This window comes from Littorina saxatilis, linkage group LG15, assembly GCF_037325665.1.
Source record: "Littorina saxatilis isolate snail1 linkage group LG15, US_GU_Lsax_2.0, whole genome shotgun sequence".
Classification (NCBI taxonomy): Eukaryota; Metazoa; Mollusca; class Gastropoda; order Littorinimorpha; family Littorinidae; genus Littorina; species Littorina saxatilis.
In genome coordinates this window covers 43,735,481-43,755,315 of record NC_090259.1, presented here as the reverse complement: position 1 = coordinate 43,755,315, position 19,835 = coordinate 43,735,481, and the positions used below count along the sequence as shown (strand labels likewise).

The window sequence follows — 19,835 nt, the reverse complement described above, 5'->3', positions numbered from 1 at the left end:
ACGTGATAATCAACCGTTTGGTTTCGGGGCTCACTGGAGCAGACGATTTTTTCTGTAACCAGTTGACAGTGATGAAACCATATATTACGGTCTCCTTCCGGCAGCAGTCCCAAAATTTCGACTTGTTTTGACCTCAGAACGATGTCTTTATCATAACTGTGAAGAACAGAACGGATCGAGATCACTGTCGAAGTCGGCCAATCTGCAATCATTTTCGTCTCGCGAACATGTACACCTGATCTCAAATTTATATCAGTGCTCGCGAAAACCATATGGGAGATAACTCTGTATTTTTGTTTTGATAGATTCGCGTAGGACTGTAGGACTGTAGCGTCTGGTCAGGGAGAGAATGAGCCGAACTCATTTCGACCTGAGTTCAGGATGATCTTTGGGTGTCATGACCAGCATACGCTTGACTCACCATGTGGACGTGTTCTGAGCAGGAAGGTGCTTGTCAGTGTCAGCTTCTTTACAACACTGATTGCACAGCAGCCGATTCTATTTTTTATCTTTGATTCTCAGCTCTTTTATTATTGACAGGATGTTCCCGACCGTGGGACCAACCACCTCATGGTAATATATATACGTTCTTTGTATTGTTGACCAAAATTTAGCGACAGTTTACACAGATCGAGAGAGTCAGTGTTTATCCAAGATTGCGCTAGCGGTCGAGGTGAACAGCGACTGTCGAGATATGTGTAAAATGTCATATTTTGGTCAAGAATACAAATGACATTTATGTATCGATCGATTTTAATTAGAATTCTTTTATTGTTGGCATTGAATGCACACAAACACGCACTCTTTTGTGGTCTCGGCTAGCCCCCTATATGAATATGAGTTATTGTCTGACTCTGACGTCAGATGGCTCAAAGAAGGAAACTCGTTTGCTCAATGTATGTACATTAAATGCTGTCAGCACGGCCTGCCTGAGAGAAAAGTGCGCCCCTTTCTTTCACAGTCACACTGCACTCTGACCTTGCTGCTGACAGGAAAGAGATTTACACCACTGCGCTAAAGAAAAGTTCTCTGCAGACTGAACCAGAAGCCAACTTAGCTCTAAAAGTGTCTTACGTCATACAGTTCATCATTGTTATATAAAGTTGAGTTCAGTTCAGGTCAGTGCTCAGTTGGTAAAAGGGAGAATCAAACGTTCTTGCACAAAATCGGAAGAAAAACTACCTAAACTACGTATGTACTGTTTTGTGCGGTACACGTAGAGAATACTGTTTTCTGTCTTTTGATACCAATACTTATTAGCTTCTGGTTAAACATCAGTGTTATACACAGCATCAGTGCGGGAAAGGCCGGTCAAAAGAGGTACAACACAGAGCCACTGAGTTATAATTATGTGCATTATAGAAAGTTACATATTAAAGCATGCACAAAATGTTGATAAAGTTGAAACATTTATGTGTATTATAGAAAGTTACATAAAAGCATGCAAAAAATGCTGATAAAGTTGAAACATTTATGTGTACTATAGAAAGTTACATAAAAGCATGATACACATGGTAAGTATGTCTATCAGCTGAACTTTGCTCAAGTTTTACCTGTCATTCAGTGGAGTCTGTTCTTCAAACAGTGCAAAAAAGTAGTTCAAAAATTGCTCACAATATCCAAACACCAGTAAACAGGTACTCCGTTCATCAAGGTAGTGCAGTATTGGTGTTAACCGGTAATTACCGGTATTTTACCGGTTGAAATGAGAAAATACCGGAAAATCTGTGGCTGCCGGTATAACCTACCGGTTGATATTAGAACTACCGTTTTTTTCGCTGGTAAAACAACAAAACAGTACTCTGAGTTGGACTCTTACTGGTTCCAATGACCAGCCTACCCTTTTATTCTGGATAGTTGTCATCATAAAAGTTTGTGTACCAGTTTGAACGAATATTAGCGCCATGACTGACAGTGCCCAGTCCAACAGGAAATCGAGTCAACAGTTTCATGATGCCCGACACTGATTACACAAAAGATGATCGAATTACTTCAAACTCCCTTCAAATTCTATTACAGTCACATGTAGTAACTCTCTCTCTTTGCTTGCAAGTCGTGCGCAAGCAGCCCGCCAAATTACTATTTCCTGTTACCACGCAGCTGCAGCTGAAAGATTGGTTGAAACTGTCGCGCAATAAGGGACAGTCGTTCTGTGGTTTTCAGAGCCCCAACCCATTCACTCATTGACTATTGTGTACTGTACCACACAACTGCAGCTGAAAGATTTGTTGAAACTGTTGCGCATCACGTTGACAGTCGTTGCGGTTCTGTGGCTTTCAGAGCCCAAACTCATTATTGACTATGGCATGATTGTGTACTGTACCACACAACTGCAGCTGAAAGATTTGTTGAAACTGTTGCGCATCACGTTGACAGTCGTTGCGGTTCTGTGGCTTTCAGAGCCCAAACTCATTATTGACTATGGCATGATTGTGTCTTCTCGCCACCTTGTTCCCCAAAGAGGGCCAGCCCCACACCCCATGTTTTGATGACAGGAAAACGCTGATGTTCTTAGAAAGTGCTGTTTGGGAATGACATGTGTGTTAGGGAAGTGGGCGCACAAATTTAAGACGTTTATAGTCGAATGGACCTTTCAACGTCATCAGTGTTGTCTTCCGTAATTGACAGTCGGTGTAAAATCTGCAGATGGATGGTTGAATACAGACACGAGAATAGCTTTGGTTCAAGTCTCCGAATTTTGTGCAGATATTTAGTTTCTTATCTGTTGTCACGGCTACACATGCACACACAAACATAATCCTGAACGACTTGGATCATCAAGAACAAAGTATTTTCTGTATCTCTCAGGACCATGATGGCAAAGATGATGATGGACTGAGCAGGAAGGCTGAGGATGATCTGTTTGTGACACCGGTGCAGAGTGGTGCCGTCACGGAGCGAACGCGATCTCAGGTACTGTATACACTTCCAGGAACACGTGACAAACCCTGTGAACCAACATTATTTCAGTATTCTTGGTGTTCTCTCTTTTAAGTGTGCGCCGAAGCTTGTGTTGTGCTGTCATGTCAGCTCCACTGTCTTCTCCACAACTGACACGTTGACATATAATGCTTCCATAGACTGTCTGCTTTTAACATTTGTGGCAATGCCGGGTCGCACACAAACGCTCTGCCATCTCAGGTACTACATACACTTTCAGGAAAACAAACCCCGTGAACCAACATTCTCATTCTTGGGTTTCTCTCTTTTAATTGCACATAAACGCACTGCCATGGTATCCTTGTCTGTTTCTGGAAACTGCACTTCGATTATGTGTTGCATTTCTCCACATTTTGCTAGCTTTGCTGGCTGCCCTCAATACAGAGCAGTGCTGTTTTAACTTGTCGTCTGCAATGTTGCCTGAAACGTACATTCTTACGTGTAAGAGACGATGTGCTTTTTTCAAGGTTTGTTTTAAAGGGGGGAGGCGGGGAGGACGTACGTACGTGCGGCAGTCTTTTGGTGGTTTCCAGAGTTTGGACATTCTTTTGAGTCCGATTGGCTGTCCTCTGGTCTTGCATCGCACAGTGACTCTATCAGCTGACTGTTCCAATTTTATCCTGACTAACTGATTAAGGTAGGCATCTTCTGCCTTGTTTAATGGTGCTGCTAAATTGTGTGTAGGTCTCAGAATTGTAGAGTTAAACGGCGATAGTGAGGTTGCGTGTTCACTGTGTTGACTGTATTTGTTTCAGTTTCTTCTGTCATCCGGGTATTTGCATCCGTTGAAGTTCGACGTGTAATCAGTTGTTGCCGAATCCACAATGAACGCGAGAGACTCTCGGTCTCATCATTGTCTCTTCTGTCAAACTGAAATTCTGCTTTTCTTTCAGGCCCTCCTGAACAATCTACATTGTGTGGCGGTCTCGGCATTGTGTTGTGAAACGGTGACAGCGCTGCGTATTCAGTTTGTTTGTTTGTTTGTTTGTTTGCTTAACGCCCAGCCGACCACGAAGGGCCATCAGGGCGGTGCTGCTTTGACATATAACGTGCGCCACACACAAGACAGAAGTCGCAGCACAGGCTTCATGTCTCACCCAGTCACATTATTCTGACACCGGACCAACCAGTCCTAGCACTAACCCCATAATGCCAGACGCCAGGCGGAGCAGCCACTAGATTGCCAATTTTAAAGTCTTAGGTATGACCCGGCCGGGGTTCGAACCCACGACCTCCCGATCACGGGGCGGACGCCTTACCACTAGGCCAACCGTGCCGGTCCCTATTGAAGTACGACATGCACTTGTGGAATCCACAATGAACAGAGAGCTACTCTTCCAGGCGCCGGGATTCTGGCACTGTATTGCAGTTTCTTCTAAAAGTTCGGGAAATGAGTGTAAGGGTTATAATTCGGGTACACTCATAACAATAAGTCCTAATCCGCTTAGAATAGCATCCGCTCAGTGATTCTGGTCAGTGTGTGTTGTGAACAGGGGTTCAAGTCAGTATCGCGAATCAGTCTGCAAGGAGAGTTTCCACTCTGTACCATAATGTGTAAAAAAAATTATTATACAAAAAAAAGTGTTATCGTTGTGTCTTAAGAGCTTTTGTTCCATTAATCTTTCGATGAAATGTGCACGTACATATACCTTTATTCACATTGCTAGAACACTTTTTTTTTTAATCCACAGCACTGAAATTAAAAACAAAAATGCTAAATTTGCAAAAGTATTCAACTGCCAAAACACATTTTCAAATCCAGAACACTGAAAACGAACTGTACACCATCTTTGGTCAGAGAGACAGAGTCCTCTTCAATCGTCTGGAAAGGCCAGACGGACACACGGCTATCCTAATGCTGAACAAGTCGCGTAAGGCGAAATTACTACATTTAGTCAAGCTGTGGAACTCACAGAATGAAATTGAACGTAGTCCGCCGCTAGTGCAAAAGGCAGTGAAAGTGACGAGCCTGTTTGGCGCGGTAGCGGTTGCGCTGTGCTTCATAGCACGCTTTACTGTACCTCTCTTCGTTTTAACTTTCTGAGCGTGTTTTTAGTCCAAACATATCATATCTATATGTTTTTGGAATGAGGAACCGACAAGGAATAAGATGGAAGTGTTTTTGATTGATTTCGAAAATTTAATTTTGACCATAATTTTTATTTTTTTTCAATTTTCAGAGCTTGTTTTTAATCCAAATAATTATAACATATTTATATGTTTTTGGAATCAGAAAATGATGAAGAATAAGATGAACGTAAATTTGGATCGTTTTATAAAAAAAATTATTTTGTTTACAATTTTTAATGACCAAAGTCATTAATGAATTTTTAAGCCACCAAGCTGAAATGCAATACCGAAGTCCGGCCTTCGTCGAAGATTGCTTGGCTAAAATTTCAATCAATTTGATTGAAAAATGAGGGTGTGACAGTGCCGCCTCAACTTTTACAAAAAGCCGGATATGACGTCATCAAAGACATTTATCGAAAAAAAGAAAAAAACGTCCGGGGATATCATACCCAGGAACTCTCATGTCAAATTTCATAAAGATCGGTCCAGTAGTTTAGTCTGAATCGCTCTACACATACACACACACATACACCACGACCCTCGTCTCGATTCCCCCTCTATGTTAAAATATTTTAGTCAAAACTTGACTAAATGTAAAAAGAGTTCGCTTTGTGTGCCTGTGGTGTCGTGACCCTAGAACCACTGACCTAAAGTGACAGTCCTTCCCGTCCGTGTAAACGATTCGACTGACTTACCATCTCTGGTATGTCCAGGCTTTTCCACTAGGATGCGAACATCCCTCGACTTGGACACATACCAAAGTTCAGCATCTTGACTGCCTTCTGTGCAGAAAGAGCAGTTTTTGATGTTTAAATTGAAAAAAAAAGCCAATGGTGTTTGTAAAAACTAAATAATTCAGAGAAAAATAATCCCACTATATCTGACTGTTTATTCTATTATAATATTTTCGGTTTTGTTCTGGTGTCCCTGCAGAGGGTTGGTTTTATTCCATGTTATTAAAACAAGCCTGGACACATCTGAGACTGACGGTGAGTCGGATTGCGCCAATACAGTGGAACCCCCCTTTTAAGACCTTCGTAAATCTGAAAAAAATCAGGTCTTAAAAAGGAGGGAGTCTTAAAATGGGGGTACATTTACACAGGTTATGAATAATAATAATAATAATAAATGAGCATTTATATAGCGCAACATCATAACTTTACAAGTATGCTCTTTGCGCTTGACACATTTAAAACAAGAAATTCCTACGATGTAGGAAAAACACCCCCGTCAAAGGGAAATAACCTTCTCAGTTGGTGGCAGTGACTGAGTGAGAATGGTTATTTCCCTTTGACCATGAAGATGTCCCTGTATAAGTCCTTGTATAATTTTAATCCACCAATAACTCCCTAACCGTGTGTTTGACTGGTCCCAATTTTTGTAAGGACCGTCTCAGGAATGTATAGAACCTGTTCACCAAGTTTGGTGACGATCGGTCCGTTTATTCTTGAGATCTATATGCGAACACAAACACACAAACACCCAAACAAACACACAAACACCCAAACAAACACATCGAGCGAAACCTATACACACCCCTATACCGGGGGTGTAATTAAAACACAGTTATACAAGCATTTACATCTACAGTCATAGTCAACAACGCTTAATTAAAAGCTGAGAATACAGGGTCTTAAACTGAAGGGAGGGAGTCTTAAATTGGGGTCTTAAAATGGGGGGGGGGGGGGGGGGTCCTCTGTACAAGAGAAGGACTACGCCCGGTATACTCCGTGATATCACTGCTGCATATAGAACTCCCTGAAGTGTGTTTGGTGTCTGTGTTTGCTTTGTTGCGCGTATACACACAGGAACATTCCGCTGCCGCAAGGGTGTTTGAAGCTGTGTGCAATCCCTTGTTCCGTGCCACGTGCTGCTTATTAGGCCAAAAAAAAAAAATTGTCTGTTTAGGGTAACATGACCAAAAAAAGTAGGGTCGGTAGGTAGGTAGGGTTTTTTTTTTTTTTTTTTTTTTTTTTTTTTGTAAATGCTATGTTGGCTGAACATTCACTTCTTATATTTGATGAATACATGTTTCAAAACTAACGTATAAATAAAACAGAGAGAAAGGGAGAGAAAGAAACGCCAAATGTCTCTTTTTAGCATTTTTACCTCTTTTTTTTCTTTTTTTTTTTTGAAATCAAAAAAAAGTTTTTGGGTCGGCGCCAAATCGATAGGGTCGGTCGGGTTACCCTAAACAGACAATTTTTTTTTTTTGGCCTTACCTCTCAGTGTGCCTGTTCACCTCCAAACTCGTCTACATCGTGGTTGTCAAGTACTGATTAATTTGGTTCGGGTGTGGCGGGGATTTCCAAGGCGTGACGACAGTGCTAAATAAGTTCAGGTAATCGTTATCTGGTGTTGAATACTTGTCTTAAGACACACACGCAAAAACACACACACACACACCGTATGCACAGCGCGCGCGCGCACACACACATGCGCGCGCACACAAATACCCATGCGCGCGCACACACACACACCCACACACACACACCAGTTTTTACACACACACAAACACACATTCACAACACTACACACACACACACACACACACACACACACACACACACACACACACACACACACGTCAATCACATACACACACTGTGACACACAGCACACACAAACGCACACACACACACACACACACACACACGAACACACACACACACCACACACACACACATTAGTGCGTCATCCAAAATATATTTAAACGTATATTTTTGATAGAATGTTTGATCTTTGCTTTTTCTAAAAAATTCTTTTCCGGTTTCCAGAAAATGATACTGCAGAGGAAACTGTCGATAAATTGATGTTGATGAATTCATTTCCTGAAAGCCACTATAGGGCCAATCAGCGAAGTTAATTCATTACAAACTTCCAACTCTGCACGGGAAGCTGTCAGAATGTTCGTTTTCGGTATTTGTTCAAGTAGAGGGATGGTCTGATCCCATTCAACAGCCTGGCCGAGTTTGAGATTGCGAGCAGAACTGTTTAGTCAAGGGAAGGATGTGTGCTTTTAACCTCAGGTCATTGAGTTTGTCCACAGGTAGGCTATATTATCGGAGCCGGACTACAACATAATGTCGGTCACACTTTTTGCTAACGCGACTTAAACTTGCTTTCCACACGTAGTAAACGGGCGCATAAGGTCAGTTATCAACTTAACTTACCTCGAGTGAGATCGACAGAACGTATGAAAAGCCGTTTGGCTCATAACCTATACGCGCGTAAGAAATAATTCATACGCGCGTAAGAAATAATTCATACGCGCGTAAGAAATCAGCGGTGCAGTAACACTTGAATCGGAAAATGTACGACTTGCAAAGCGACAAATCTCGGTGTAGATCGTTGGGAATATGTCACTTGACTTTGGCTGATAACACTCAGTCTTACCTCTTTAGTGCTGTTCGAGCCCAGCTATGATTGAACTCTGTTCGCAAAACGTCTTATGCGTTTACTCCCGCCATCTTGTGATGTTCAAACCGAGGCGGTGAAGACGCTAACTAGTGTTTTTCATGTGGATTCCCAGTCCGAGTGTTTGAGTCTATTAACCACGTGACTCCTACATTTAATACGCTCGTAAGAAATAATTCATACGCGGGTAAGAAATAAATCATACGCGCGTAAGAAATAATTCATACGCGCATAAGAAATAATTCATACGCGCGTAAGAAATAATCTATACGCGCGTAAGAAAAAAAAGCATTTATTACACGTGCGTAATTATTTACATATTAAAGCAGTGGAGGCGAATACAGTATTAGAGCTGCCTTGTTTTGTTTATAAAGGCATGTTTTGTCAGAGAAAAAATTGCTGAATCCAACCGTAAGACATGTGAGCTTGACCCATTGCCCTCGTGCATTCTCAACCAGTGTATTGATGCGCTAGTTCCATGTATTACCGGTATCGTCAATGATTCGCTGGCCACCGGGATCTTCCCATCTGTGTACAAATCGGCGGTAGTCCGCCCTCTGCTTAAAAAACCTTCCCTAGACCCTAACTGCCTAAAAAACTTCAGACCCGTTTCAAATCTTCCTTTTTTCTCGAAATTACTTGAAAAGATAGTTCTTTCTCAGTTCATTGGGCACCTCACCCAGAACAAGCTCCTCGACCCCCATCAGTCCGCGTATAGGGCTGGCCACTCAACAGAAACCGCTCTCATCAAAGTTGCAAATGACCTTCTCTTAGCTCTCGATCAAAAGCATGTGTCTGTCCTTTCTCTATTAGATCTCTCGGCAGCATTTGACACTATTGACCACTCTGTTCTCCTAACAAGACTTTACAATTCTTTTGGTATTTGCCACACTGCCTTAGCTTGGTTTAAGGCCTACCTCACAGACCGCTCTCAGATAGTCTCCATTGACGGCTTCCAATCTGCTCCATCCCCATTGACTTTCGGTGTCCCCCAAGGATCTGTACTTGGCCCGGTGCTATTCATCATGTACACGAAACCAATATCTAATGTCATCTCTCGCCACTCTGTTTCCTATTAAAGCTTTGCTGATGACACTCAGTTACAAAAATCTGGCCCTATTACCGACCTCCCCAACACAATCGAGACAACTAAGAACTGCATCTCTGACTTGTAATTGTGGATGACCGAAAATAAATTGAAACTTAATGACGACAAGACCGAGATCATGCTAGTTGTACCCCCTTCTCTTAAAAAAGAACCATCCCTTCCTGCCCAAATCTCTATAGCTGGAACTGATATTCAGTTGGCTTCTCAAGTACGAAACCTCGGTGTCATCTTCGACGAAACTCTCTGCTTCAAACAAGTCTCCACTGTCTGTAGAAATGGCTACTATGAACTGAGAAAAATTAGCTCCATCCGACACTGCCTTTCTTCCGATGCTACAAAAACCCTCATTTGCTCTCTCGTTCTTTCAAGGCTAGATTACGGAAATGCCCTTCTTTCTGGTTCTTTTGACTATCTCTTTGAAAAACTGCAGAAAGTACAGAACAACTCCGCTAGATTAATCACAAAGACCCCTAAAAGACACCACATCACACCTGTTTTGAGATCTCTTCACTGGCTGCCTGTAAGAAGTCGTATTCAATACAAAATTGCATGCATTTGTTTCTCTTTCTTTCATGGTACAGGACCTGCTTATCTCTCTGAGATGTTATCAAAATATTCAAACCTCTCCTCTCTTCGCTCTGCAACAGATACCAATGTACTTAGTAAACCAAAAAGAAACAGAAAATCAACTAACTATGGATTTGAGAGATCCTTCAAGTACCAGGGACCTCTTGTCTGGGAGAAAATCCCCCGGAGCATTAGGGATTCCCAGTCACCATCTGCCTTTAAAACAGCCCTCAAAACACACATAGTTAGACCTCTGAAGGAGATCCCATGATCGGTGAGTCATTGGCGCTGCCACGTGTATTATCTACTAAAGTGTGGCGTTCGTGAAGATGTGTATGTGCCTGTGTGTTGTACTAGTATAACGTATGCGTACATAGAATGACATTGCGGGGTTACCTGAACATTGACAATGACGAAAGAAAGATTGTGTGTGTGTGTGTGTGTGCGCGTGCGTGTGTGTGTGCGTGCGTGTCACTGTGGGTGTGTGTGACCATGTTTGAATTTATTCGGATTTGGTTCTCTTTCCTTGTTTGTATTATGATTATGTAAGTGTAAAGCGCTCTGGGCTTGTCACCACGAGGTTTACGCGCTATATAAGTAATCGTTATTATTATTATTATTATAGACATAGAACACTTTATTATGTCAAAGAGGAGAAACTCAGGTGTGGTGTATAGAACATCACAATAAACAACATAAAACGTAAGAACATAAATAAAATATCGAGGCGCACGTAGCCGACTTATAATAGTCAAGATTAGGACGACAATATCAAAACAGTACCTGTTCAAGTTCATCTGATTCATTTGATAAACTATGTCTATTTTTTCGCATTATATTTGACGCCTCGTGGGAAGCCTCTATCAAGTTGTGGCTACGACAGTGAACGATTTCAAATTTGAAAGCTAATTGATCGGCTGTTGTTGCGATTGCTGAGATCGTTACCAGCAGTTTTCCCTGGTGGGATGGGGGGGGGGGGGGGGGGGGGGGGGAGGGGAACCCGCTACACCTGCTGCGCAGCAGGTGAACAATTACTGGTCTCGCATAGAATAGTGGCAGTGAACGTGCAATGGGTGATGCACTCCCCGCGAACTCTTTCCGATGACTGACCGATTTTTTTTTAAAGCAATTCAAAAGTGGGTTTTTTTTGTTTTTTTTTATTCTTCAAAGATGTTTTATTCAGGCAATTTTACAATTTGTCATGCAATGCATAGAAGGTTGAAAGATTTGGTTTAATTTGTCAAACATATCCGTGTTTGTCCAGTCAGTACGTCTAGCCTTTCTCGCAGTGCACAGCCGCTCCCTGTGAGATAAACTTTGCATGGCGGATAACAGAAACAAGACATTCCGGGGGCATAGCCTGTGAGGAAAGAAGTTAGTCCGCATGACCGCCGCAACTGAACTATATGTTGTACATGTACTACCAACGAGTGGTTAGTGTACAGATTAAAATAAGAAGAAATGTAGTAGAGGAAAAGAAGGAGAAAAAGCTTTTCTTTGCTTGTGATGGGATTGAAACTTCTGTTCATTCTTCTTCTTCGTTCATGGGCTGAAACTCCCAAAGCTCAGTTTTACGTGTATGACCGTTTTTACTCCACCACTTCAGGCAGCCATACGCCGCTTTCGGGGGAGACTTCTTTTCATTGAATGCGAGTTCATTTGTCATCATAATGTGCCGAGCGTGTCCCCAATCCTGAAACTGACCCGCTGAGCTCGTCATACGAGTCTCTTTGCTCAGTTTATTACACCCCCGGTATAGGGGTGTGTATAGGTTTCGCTCGATGTGTTTGTTTGTTTGTGTTCGCATATAGATCTCAAGAATGAACGGACCGATCGTCACCAAACTTGGTGAACAGGTTCTATACATTCCTGAGACGGTCCTTACAAAACTTGGGACCAGTCAAACACACGGTTAGGGAGTTATTGGTGGATTAAGATTCTACAAGGACTTATAGAGGCACATATTAATGGTCAAAGGGAAATAACCTTCTCAGTTGGTGGCAGTGAGAATGGTTATTTCCCTTTGACCAACGGGGGTGTTTTTCCTACCTCGGAGGAATTTCTTGTTCTGTTCGTTTTCGTTCGTGACTATTTTCAATGTAGCGCGCCTCCCCGTGTCAATATAGCTGTAGCCGCGCTAAAGACATTTTTATTTAAAACATCAAACCGTCTTATTGGCCTTGTTTGATTGAGCCAGAATATTATTTAGCGAACACTTAGCGAAAAGTATTTTATTACCAAAAATTCACTGAGTGCAGAAGCTTCATGCAGCGAGTTTTGCGAAGTCGACTAAAATCAGTATCAGGCATCAGGTGTGGAAATGTGTAGTTAGCAAACTTGGGGATTCACCAAGCACATACATCATTCTGTTGAGAGAAAAAAAGTTCACTGTCTTCCCGTTGTGACAGCATTCGGGGTGCCATGGCAGTGACATGTCTTCACTTAATGATTCTCTGTTTCAGTCTCAACGTCACCGCCATGTAGCAAGCGTACAGAAAGACACAATGCAGACTTGGGGATGCAGCCAGGGCACGACGATAACGACGACGACGTCAACACCAACCAACAACAACAACAACAGCATCAGCAACAACAGCAACGTGTACAACTTGTGACCATCGATGCCGTATTTTGACTCGCTGTGTTTTTCTTGAATATCAATTGTCAATTGATGCCTCCATGATATGATGTGTCCGGAAACAACAACAACAGCAACAACAACAACAACAACAACAACAACAACAACAACAACTTGTGACCATTGACGTCGTATTTTGACTCGCTGTGTAGGCAGTAAACCTACAATTGTAAGGGTCAACGACGAGGCCAGTACATCCATAATGATTATACTCAACACCTTCGCCTGGGTGGCTTTATTTGTAGCACATATCGTTTCCACAGCTACTTCGCCATGCCTTGTTCAGGATGAAGACAAAAACGAGACTGCTGTGGACTGCAGTCATTTGCTCCTCACGTCATTACCTCCCTTGGATTTCTATGACGTCACTTCCCTTGACTTCAGTTTCAACACCTTGTCCTTTTTACACGGCAGTTCGTTTTCACGCCTTACCCAGTTAGGTCACCTGGATCTCAGTCATAACGTGCTGCAGACTCTCGACAAACAGTCTTTTCAAGGACTTCGGGAGCTGCGTAAATTGGATCTCAGCAGTAACAACCTGAGTGACTTACCAAGCGGAATTTTTGTCGATGTTCCGAATCTCGAGGTACTGAAGCTTGACCACAACAAGCTGAAGACCCTGGGGAGGGACATCTTTCGGGACCGGACTCACCTCCGTCACCTGGACCTGGGCAACAATGACCTGCAGGTTTTGAACAACGACACCTTCTCACACCTGCCTCTGCTCACCTGGCTCGGGGTGGGGTCCAACCGCCTGGAGAGACTGGAGGCTGGCGCCATGACAGGGCTGAACAGCCTGATCAGCCTGGACCTGTCGCACAATCATCTGAGCCTCATAGCAACAGTGTTCCCCCCTCGGGTCTTTGCCTCGCTGGGCAAACTCCAGGTTCTGCATCTTGAACATAACGACGACAGCCAAAACGGTGAATACCCTGACAACGTCTTCAACGACCTCGTCTCCCTGACGTCTCTGACCATCGACACGTTCTCCGATATGAACTTTGGGCAGGACTTTGCAGCTCTTCGTAACATTCACACCTTAGATTTTAGCGGAAACTGCAAAATTCGTCATCTGGCGAACGACTCGCTGGAGGGGTTCAAAAACTCGTCTCTGACTTTTCTCCATTTTGAGGGATGCGGTATGAACGACATAGAACTGTGTGCGTTTTGTGAACTGCTTTCGTTGAAACAGCTGTGGATAATCGACCAGCACTGGATGACACCGAACAAGGCGCTCGAATCTTTGTATGGTCTTCAGTTCCAGAACATGACCGAGATATTGCTCTCAAACGTCGGTGATTATTTACAGTTTTTGCACGTCATTGATAGCCACTCAGCGAGATTTCTCCGAAACATTTGCGTTTCAAGTTTGTCAATGGTTCACAGTGGCCTACAAAGACTAGCCGGCAATGCTCTGACCGTTCGAAACAGCCCTTTCCTGAACTGTATTGAACACGCTGACTTCTCACAAAACAGATTCATGGGTGATACTTCCGCATTTGTTAAACTGATCACATCAAAAGGTCGCCTGCGCACACTGTCTCTACAAGATCAGCATACATTTTCTATTGGGGACGCTCAGTGTTTGGTGAGCCAAGACTTCGGCTGCAAGGAAGACCTCGTAATTGGCTTTCACCATGTTACTACTATTGTGGTGAATACGCCTCCAAACCTGACCTACCTCAATATTTCTTCAGTCTTCCCACACTTCAACCCGTTGCCGGTCAATATCACATTCCCGTCTGCGACAAAGTTAGAAGCGTTGGACTTGTCTTATCTTGGAATGGCGAACTGCTATGCCACCTGGTACGGTCTGCAGAATTTGAAAACTTTTAATTTGAATGGAAATTACTGCTTCAACATCAGCGAGACCATGTTCGATTTTTTGGACAGCCTAAAGCAGCTTGGTTTATCCCGTATAGGAATCAGTCCAGATTTCTTTTTGTCGCGTGGCTGGCGTTTATTTCAAAACCTGGACCGGTTGGAAGCTCTGGACCTGTCACGGAACAACCTACAGTTTGCAGATCCTGAAATGTTGAGAGCACAGACACGCCTGACTAAATTGGATTTTTCTTTCAACCGTTTTCAGACAGTCCCCGTCAATGTGGATAACCATGGCGACCTGAAGATGTTGGACCTTTCCCACAACTTTCTGACCACTCTGACGTCATCAGAACAGTCCGCGTTGGACAGTTTGGCTGGACGCCATACATTCAGGTACAATGACAATGAGAGAGAGAGACAGGACAGACAGACAGACAGACAGACAGAGACAGGACAGACAGACAGACAGACAGAGATAGAAACAGACAGACAGAGACAGATATACAGACAGACAGATAGAGACAGACAGACAGACAGAGAGAGAAACAGACAGACAGAGAAACAGACAGAAAGACAAACAGACAGACAGACAGACAAAGAAACAGACAGAAAAACATACAGAAAAACAGACAGATAGACAGAGACAGACAGACAGACAGAGAAACAGACAGACAGACAGACAGACAAACAGAGAAACTGACAGACAGACAAAGAATCCTTCTTCTTCAAGTACTGTACTTAATGATATTTATTTTACAATGTACAGTCCGCATTTTCCCATTATTTCGGTTTTGATTGAGACATAATAACAAAATACAATTTTAAAAACATAAACACCCACAGATATGTTATCTTGGCAATGACGGGTACTGTATTACTCGTGGTGGATGCAGCGCCTAAAGGCAGTCGATCTACTGGCCGATGTGAATGCGTGATATATTGTGTAAAAAAATCCATCTCACACGGCATTAATAGGTAACATGCGCCTTGAGTCGCCTTGTGTGGTGAGATACGTGCGCGATATAAATCCTCGTAAATAAATAAATAAATAAAAAATACAATAAATGTAGACGGCAAATAAATACCTAATCTGGGTAGCCACACCAACCCTCAATTTAAAGGCACAGTAAGCCTCCCGTAAACCATCACAGATACTGTCAGGCTTTTACACACAGTAAAAACATTTGAACGCTCGCCGAACGGGAACATCCTAGGTGCCCTACGTAAAGAGCGAGCAATTTTCAAAGAATTAATTTTGCGGATTGTCTCCTCACACAATCGGACCGTGGTGCGTTTTGGCGCTAGACCTAACTTTTAAAATCTAAATAATAAATTGACAGCTTGTTACACAAACATTCTTAAATCATAAAAGAATTCTTTTTTCATCTAAACAAGATCAGTACAATTTGAAGTTTTGACAGTTTGAAAAAAGAAAAGCCCGGAAGCAGGGTCACGCAAGGTCGGGGTTCTCGTAGCAGACGACGGTTTGTTGGCATCGCCAGTTCCTCTGAACAGTCAAAAGCCATCGCTAGAGTTCTTGTGAACCTCATCCGTTTGTTTCGTGCATAGTCAGAGGTACATAATAACGTGCTATTGCAGATAAGCTCACAGCGAGCCGCATTCAAATTACAAACTGACGACTGCATTGTGAAAAAGGGAAACTGGACCACACGAGTTCACGATGGCTCAGGGGTAAGATAAACCACGCAAAAATAAATTCTTTGAAAATTGCTCGCTCTTTACGGAGGGCACCTAGGATGTTCTCAAGCGGTGAGTGTTTAAATGAAAGGGTGTTTGTACTGTGTGTAAAAGCCTGGCAGAATCTGTGATGGTTTACGGGAGGCTTACTGTGCCTTTCAACTCTAACTTTTCCCAACATAATACCATATTTGGAAGAACAGTTGAACCTTCCCTGGTGTCGACCACCTCTTGATAACGACCACCCCAGAGAATTCGACGAGGTCATTTAGGCTATAAATAATTCACTGACCTTTCAGTAACGACCGCCTCAGTGTCCGCAAGGTCCACGTTTGGTTGGTCGTTATAGGTTCGACTGGAGTGCTTATGAAGTAAATGTCAACATTATCTGCTGATCGTTGTCAACTAAACGATCGAACATGCTCTAGAACGGAGCGTCCATGATTTGGTTTCACGTAATGATGAAAACAAAAAATAAAATAACCAAAGGGAAGTAACACCCCAAAAAATTTTTTTTTAAAAAGGATGAAAAAAAAAGAATAACTTTATAAAGAGGATGAAAGTCGCTTGTTCGTGTCATTGCATGTTATTCTGTCATGTGCCAGGAGATTAGTTCCGCCGCATAACTCTCACTTACTCTTGTAGCACATGGCGTTTATAACTAGAGCGCTTGCGTCCCTTTGCTTTCAGATTTAAAAAAAGCTGTCTTTTGTGACAAACGATGCCCAAGGTTGCGATGTGTCCTCAATGTTCTCTTTTTTCTCCAAACTTCAGCCTGAAACTCGTGGGAAATCCGCTGGAGTGCGCCTGTTACAACCTGGACATGGTGCAGTGGTTGTGGCACACCTCCGTGTCGCTTGATGGCGAAGGACGCGAAGCTAACTACACGTGCACCACGGGGTCAGGGGAGATCACCAGCACAGAGCGCGTGATGGCGCAGTGGATGAGTCACTGGAGGCACTGCGTGGGGTCTCAGATCTTTGGTATTGCCATGTCAGCCTTTCTCTTGCAGGTAAGCAAGTCTGAAAATGTTTAATTATTGAGATACGATACCGATTCACGCACAGCCTGGTGGTGACCTTGCGAGCTTCTTCTTCTTCAGCGTTCCAGAATTTTTCTGGTTACGTGTGAGCTCGTTTGCCCATTTGGGTTCCCCACACTATGCTTTGAGAGCATAGTCAGCTCACTCCGCTTTCGTTCAGTAGGCATGCTGGGTATTTTCGTGTTTCCATAACCCACCGAACTCCGACATGGATTACAGGATCTTTTCCGTGCGCACTGGGTCTTGTGCTTGCGTGTACACACGAAGGGGGTTAAGTCACTAAGCAGGTCTGCACATAAGTTGAGCTGGGAGATCGGAAAAATCTCCGCTCTTAACCCACCATGGCGGCAGCGACCGGGATTCGAACTCACGACCTCCCGATTAGGAGGCCGACGTCTTACCACCACGCCACTGCGCCCAAGTTTCCCATTGCTGATATGACGGAGTCACCATGACAAACTTTGTTCTTGAATACATGTCCTTGTGAATTTCTCTAGAGACATGCATGCACCGTTATTGGCATTATGACGTTTTCGAACATTGTTTCGCTTTTGATTTCACCTTGGAAAAAAACGTGAACGTCTTGGTTTATTTAGACGGTGAGGGTTTTCATTAAAGGCACAGTAAGCCTCCCGTAAACCATCACAGATACTGTCAGGCTTTTACACACAGTACAAACACCCTTCCATTTGAACGCTCACCAAACGGGAACATCCTAGGTGCCCTACGTAAAGAGCGAGCAATTTTCAAAGAATTAATTTTGCGGAGAGAGTGTCAGAGACAATCGGACCGTGGTGCGTTTTGGCGCTAGACCTAACTTTTAAAATCTAAATAATAAATTGACAGCTTGTTACACAAACATTCTTAAATCATAAAAGAATTCTTTTTTCATCAAGACAAGATCAGTACAATTCGAAGTTTTGAAAGTTTAAAAAAAAGAAAAGCCCGGAAGCAGGGTCACGCAAGGTCGTGGTTCTCGTAGCAGACGACGGTTTATACCTTGTGGCCAGTTCCTCTGAACAGTCAAAAGCCATCGCTAGAGTTCTTGTGAACCACATCCGTTTGTTTCATGCTTAGAGGTACTTAATAACGTGCTATTGCAGATAAGCCCACAGTGAGTTGCATTCAAATTACTAACTGACGACTACATTGTGAAAAAGGGAAACTTGATCACACGGGTTCACGATGGCTCAGGGGGAAGATAAACCACGCAAAAATGAATTCTTTGAAAATTGCTCGCTCTTTACGTAAGGGCACCTAGGATGCTCCCGTTTGGTGAGCGTTCAAATGGAAGGGTGTTTGTACTGTGTGTAAAAGCCTGACAGTATCTGTGATGGTTAACGGGAGGCTTACTGTGTCTTTAATCACATACAAGGCTAACCGGCATTACGTGTAAATTCAGGATGACGTAATTTTGTTGAGGGTTGTGCTGGTTTACCTCCCTGTATAATTATATGCTCAATTTCGGTCCAATGTTATGACCCTATCCTCCAACTGCACACATTCGTCAATTAAACTTCCAGCATATCGTCTGTTGTGTCACTTTGCTGCATCAATTGTACTATTTACAATCCTATGCAAGAAGCGTCTTCAATATTCTGTCAGTGGAAAGGCAAATTCGACATAAACGGACATTACATGACAATGAGGTTTTATTTTCTCTTTCAGATCCTGTCCATCGTTGTGGTGTTCGTCACCGCACGCTCGTGGACTCAGCTGTGTTACGCCTGGAAAGCCGTCCGACGTCACCGCCTGCCGAGACGTCACAACTTTCGCCGTGACGCGTACGTCGTGTACTCTGACGTAGAGCGTGACGTCATCCTGGCCTGCGTGAAGCTGCGTGAGGTTCTGGAGGAGATATACAGCGTGCGTCTGTTGCTGCCTGACCGGGAGGACCTGCCGGGGTCTGTGAAGGCGGAGACCATCGTGCAGCATATTGACCACAGCTGGAAGGTGAAATATTATGTTACAGATCGTTTCCGGATAAACCAATTTAGCAAAAATCACTATTCAAAATTAACGAGTTTCCAATGAAAATGAAAGGTACTTGACCAATTTCCTGTGAATCTGAAGAAGTTGACAAATTAACTGAAACCAATTTTTTTTAATGTTTTTATTTTATTTTAGTAAATTCATCAAAAAACGGCAAGCAATAATCAGGAAATTCATTTTTAGGAAATTTACAAAACCCCTGAGTGAAACAGTAATTTGTACATTTACTGTAACATATAAACAGACGTTCAAAAATACTGTAAAATTTTTTTTTTTAAATGAGCTGCAAGTTCCGGTCGTACGGGCACCTGCGATTTCTGCTGAGTCGATGAGAAAACGCTCGGCCGGAAAAGGGTTGAAAATCGTACCAGGCTGGTCGCACGGCCAATTTCTTGACGATTTTGTTAGTCTTCAGACCATTGATACGTATGAAATTTTAGTTAGAACACTTCTTGTGAACAGCACTTTACGCAGACGTTTTAATGCAGGAGAGAAGAGGAATTGTGTATTATTCTCTACAGTTGCTTTTCATTTTTCAT

The 19,835-nt window shown here is 43.0% G+C and overlaps 2 protein-coding genes across 3 annotated transcripts in view; one reads left to right on the top strand and one right to left on the bottom strand.

Annotated features, from left to right (window-relative positions):
- LOC138949406 (O-methyltransferase MdmC-like) overlaps positions 1 to 1,575 on the bottom strand; it is a 33,099-nt gene extending 31,524 nt beyond the window's left edge. The window contains exon 1 of the mRNA XM_070321230.1: positions 1,554 to 1,575. Coding sequence (XP_070177331.1) covers positions 1,554 to 1,560 — 7 coding nt within the window. The 5' untranslated portion in view covers positions 1,561 to 1,575. The remainder of the gene's footprint in view (positions 1 to 1,553) is intronic.
- A 775-nt stretch (positions 1,576 to 2,350) lies between these two features.
- LOC138949405 (toll-like receptor 3) overlaps positions 2,351 to 19,835 on the top strand; it is a 19,168-nt gene continuing 1,683 nt past the window's right edge. Inside the window, exons 1-4 of one of the 2 annotated variants that reach the window (XM_070321229.1) lie at positions 2,351 to 2,913; positions 14,830 to 14,957; positions 17,037 to 17,274; positions 18,973 to 19,257. In XM_070321229.1, coding sequence (XP_070177330.1) covers positions 14,869 to 14,957; positions 17,037 to 17,274; positions 18,973 to 19,257 — 612 coding nt within the window. In that variant the 5' untranslated portion in view covers positions 2,351 to 2,913; positions 14,830 to 14,868. Of the gene's footprint in view, positions 2,914 to 11,251; positions 11,536 to 12,564; positions 14,958 to 17,036; positions 17,275 to 18,972; positions 19,258 to 19,835 lie in introns of those variants that run through there. The other variant, XM_070321228.1, reaches the window with a different exon arrangement.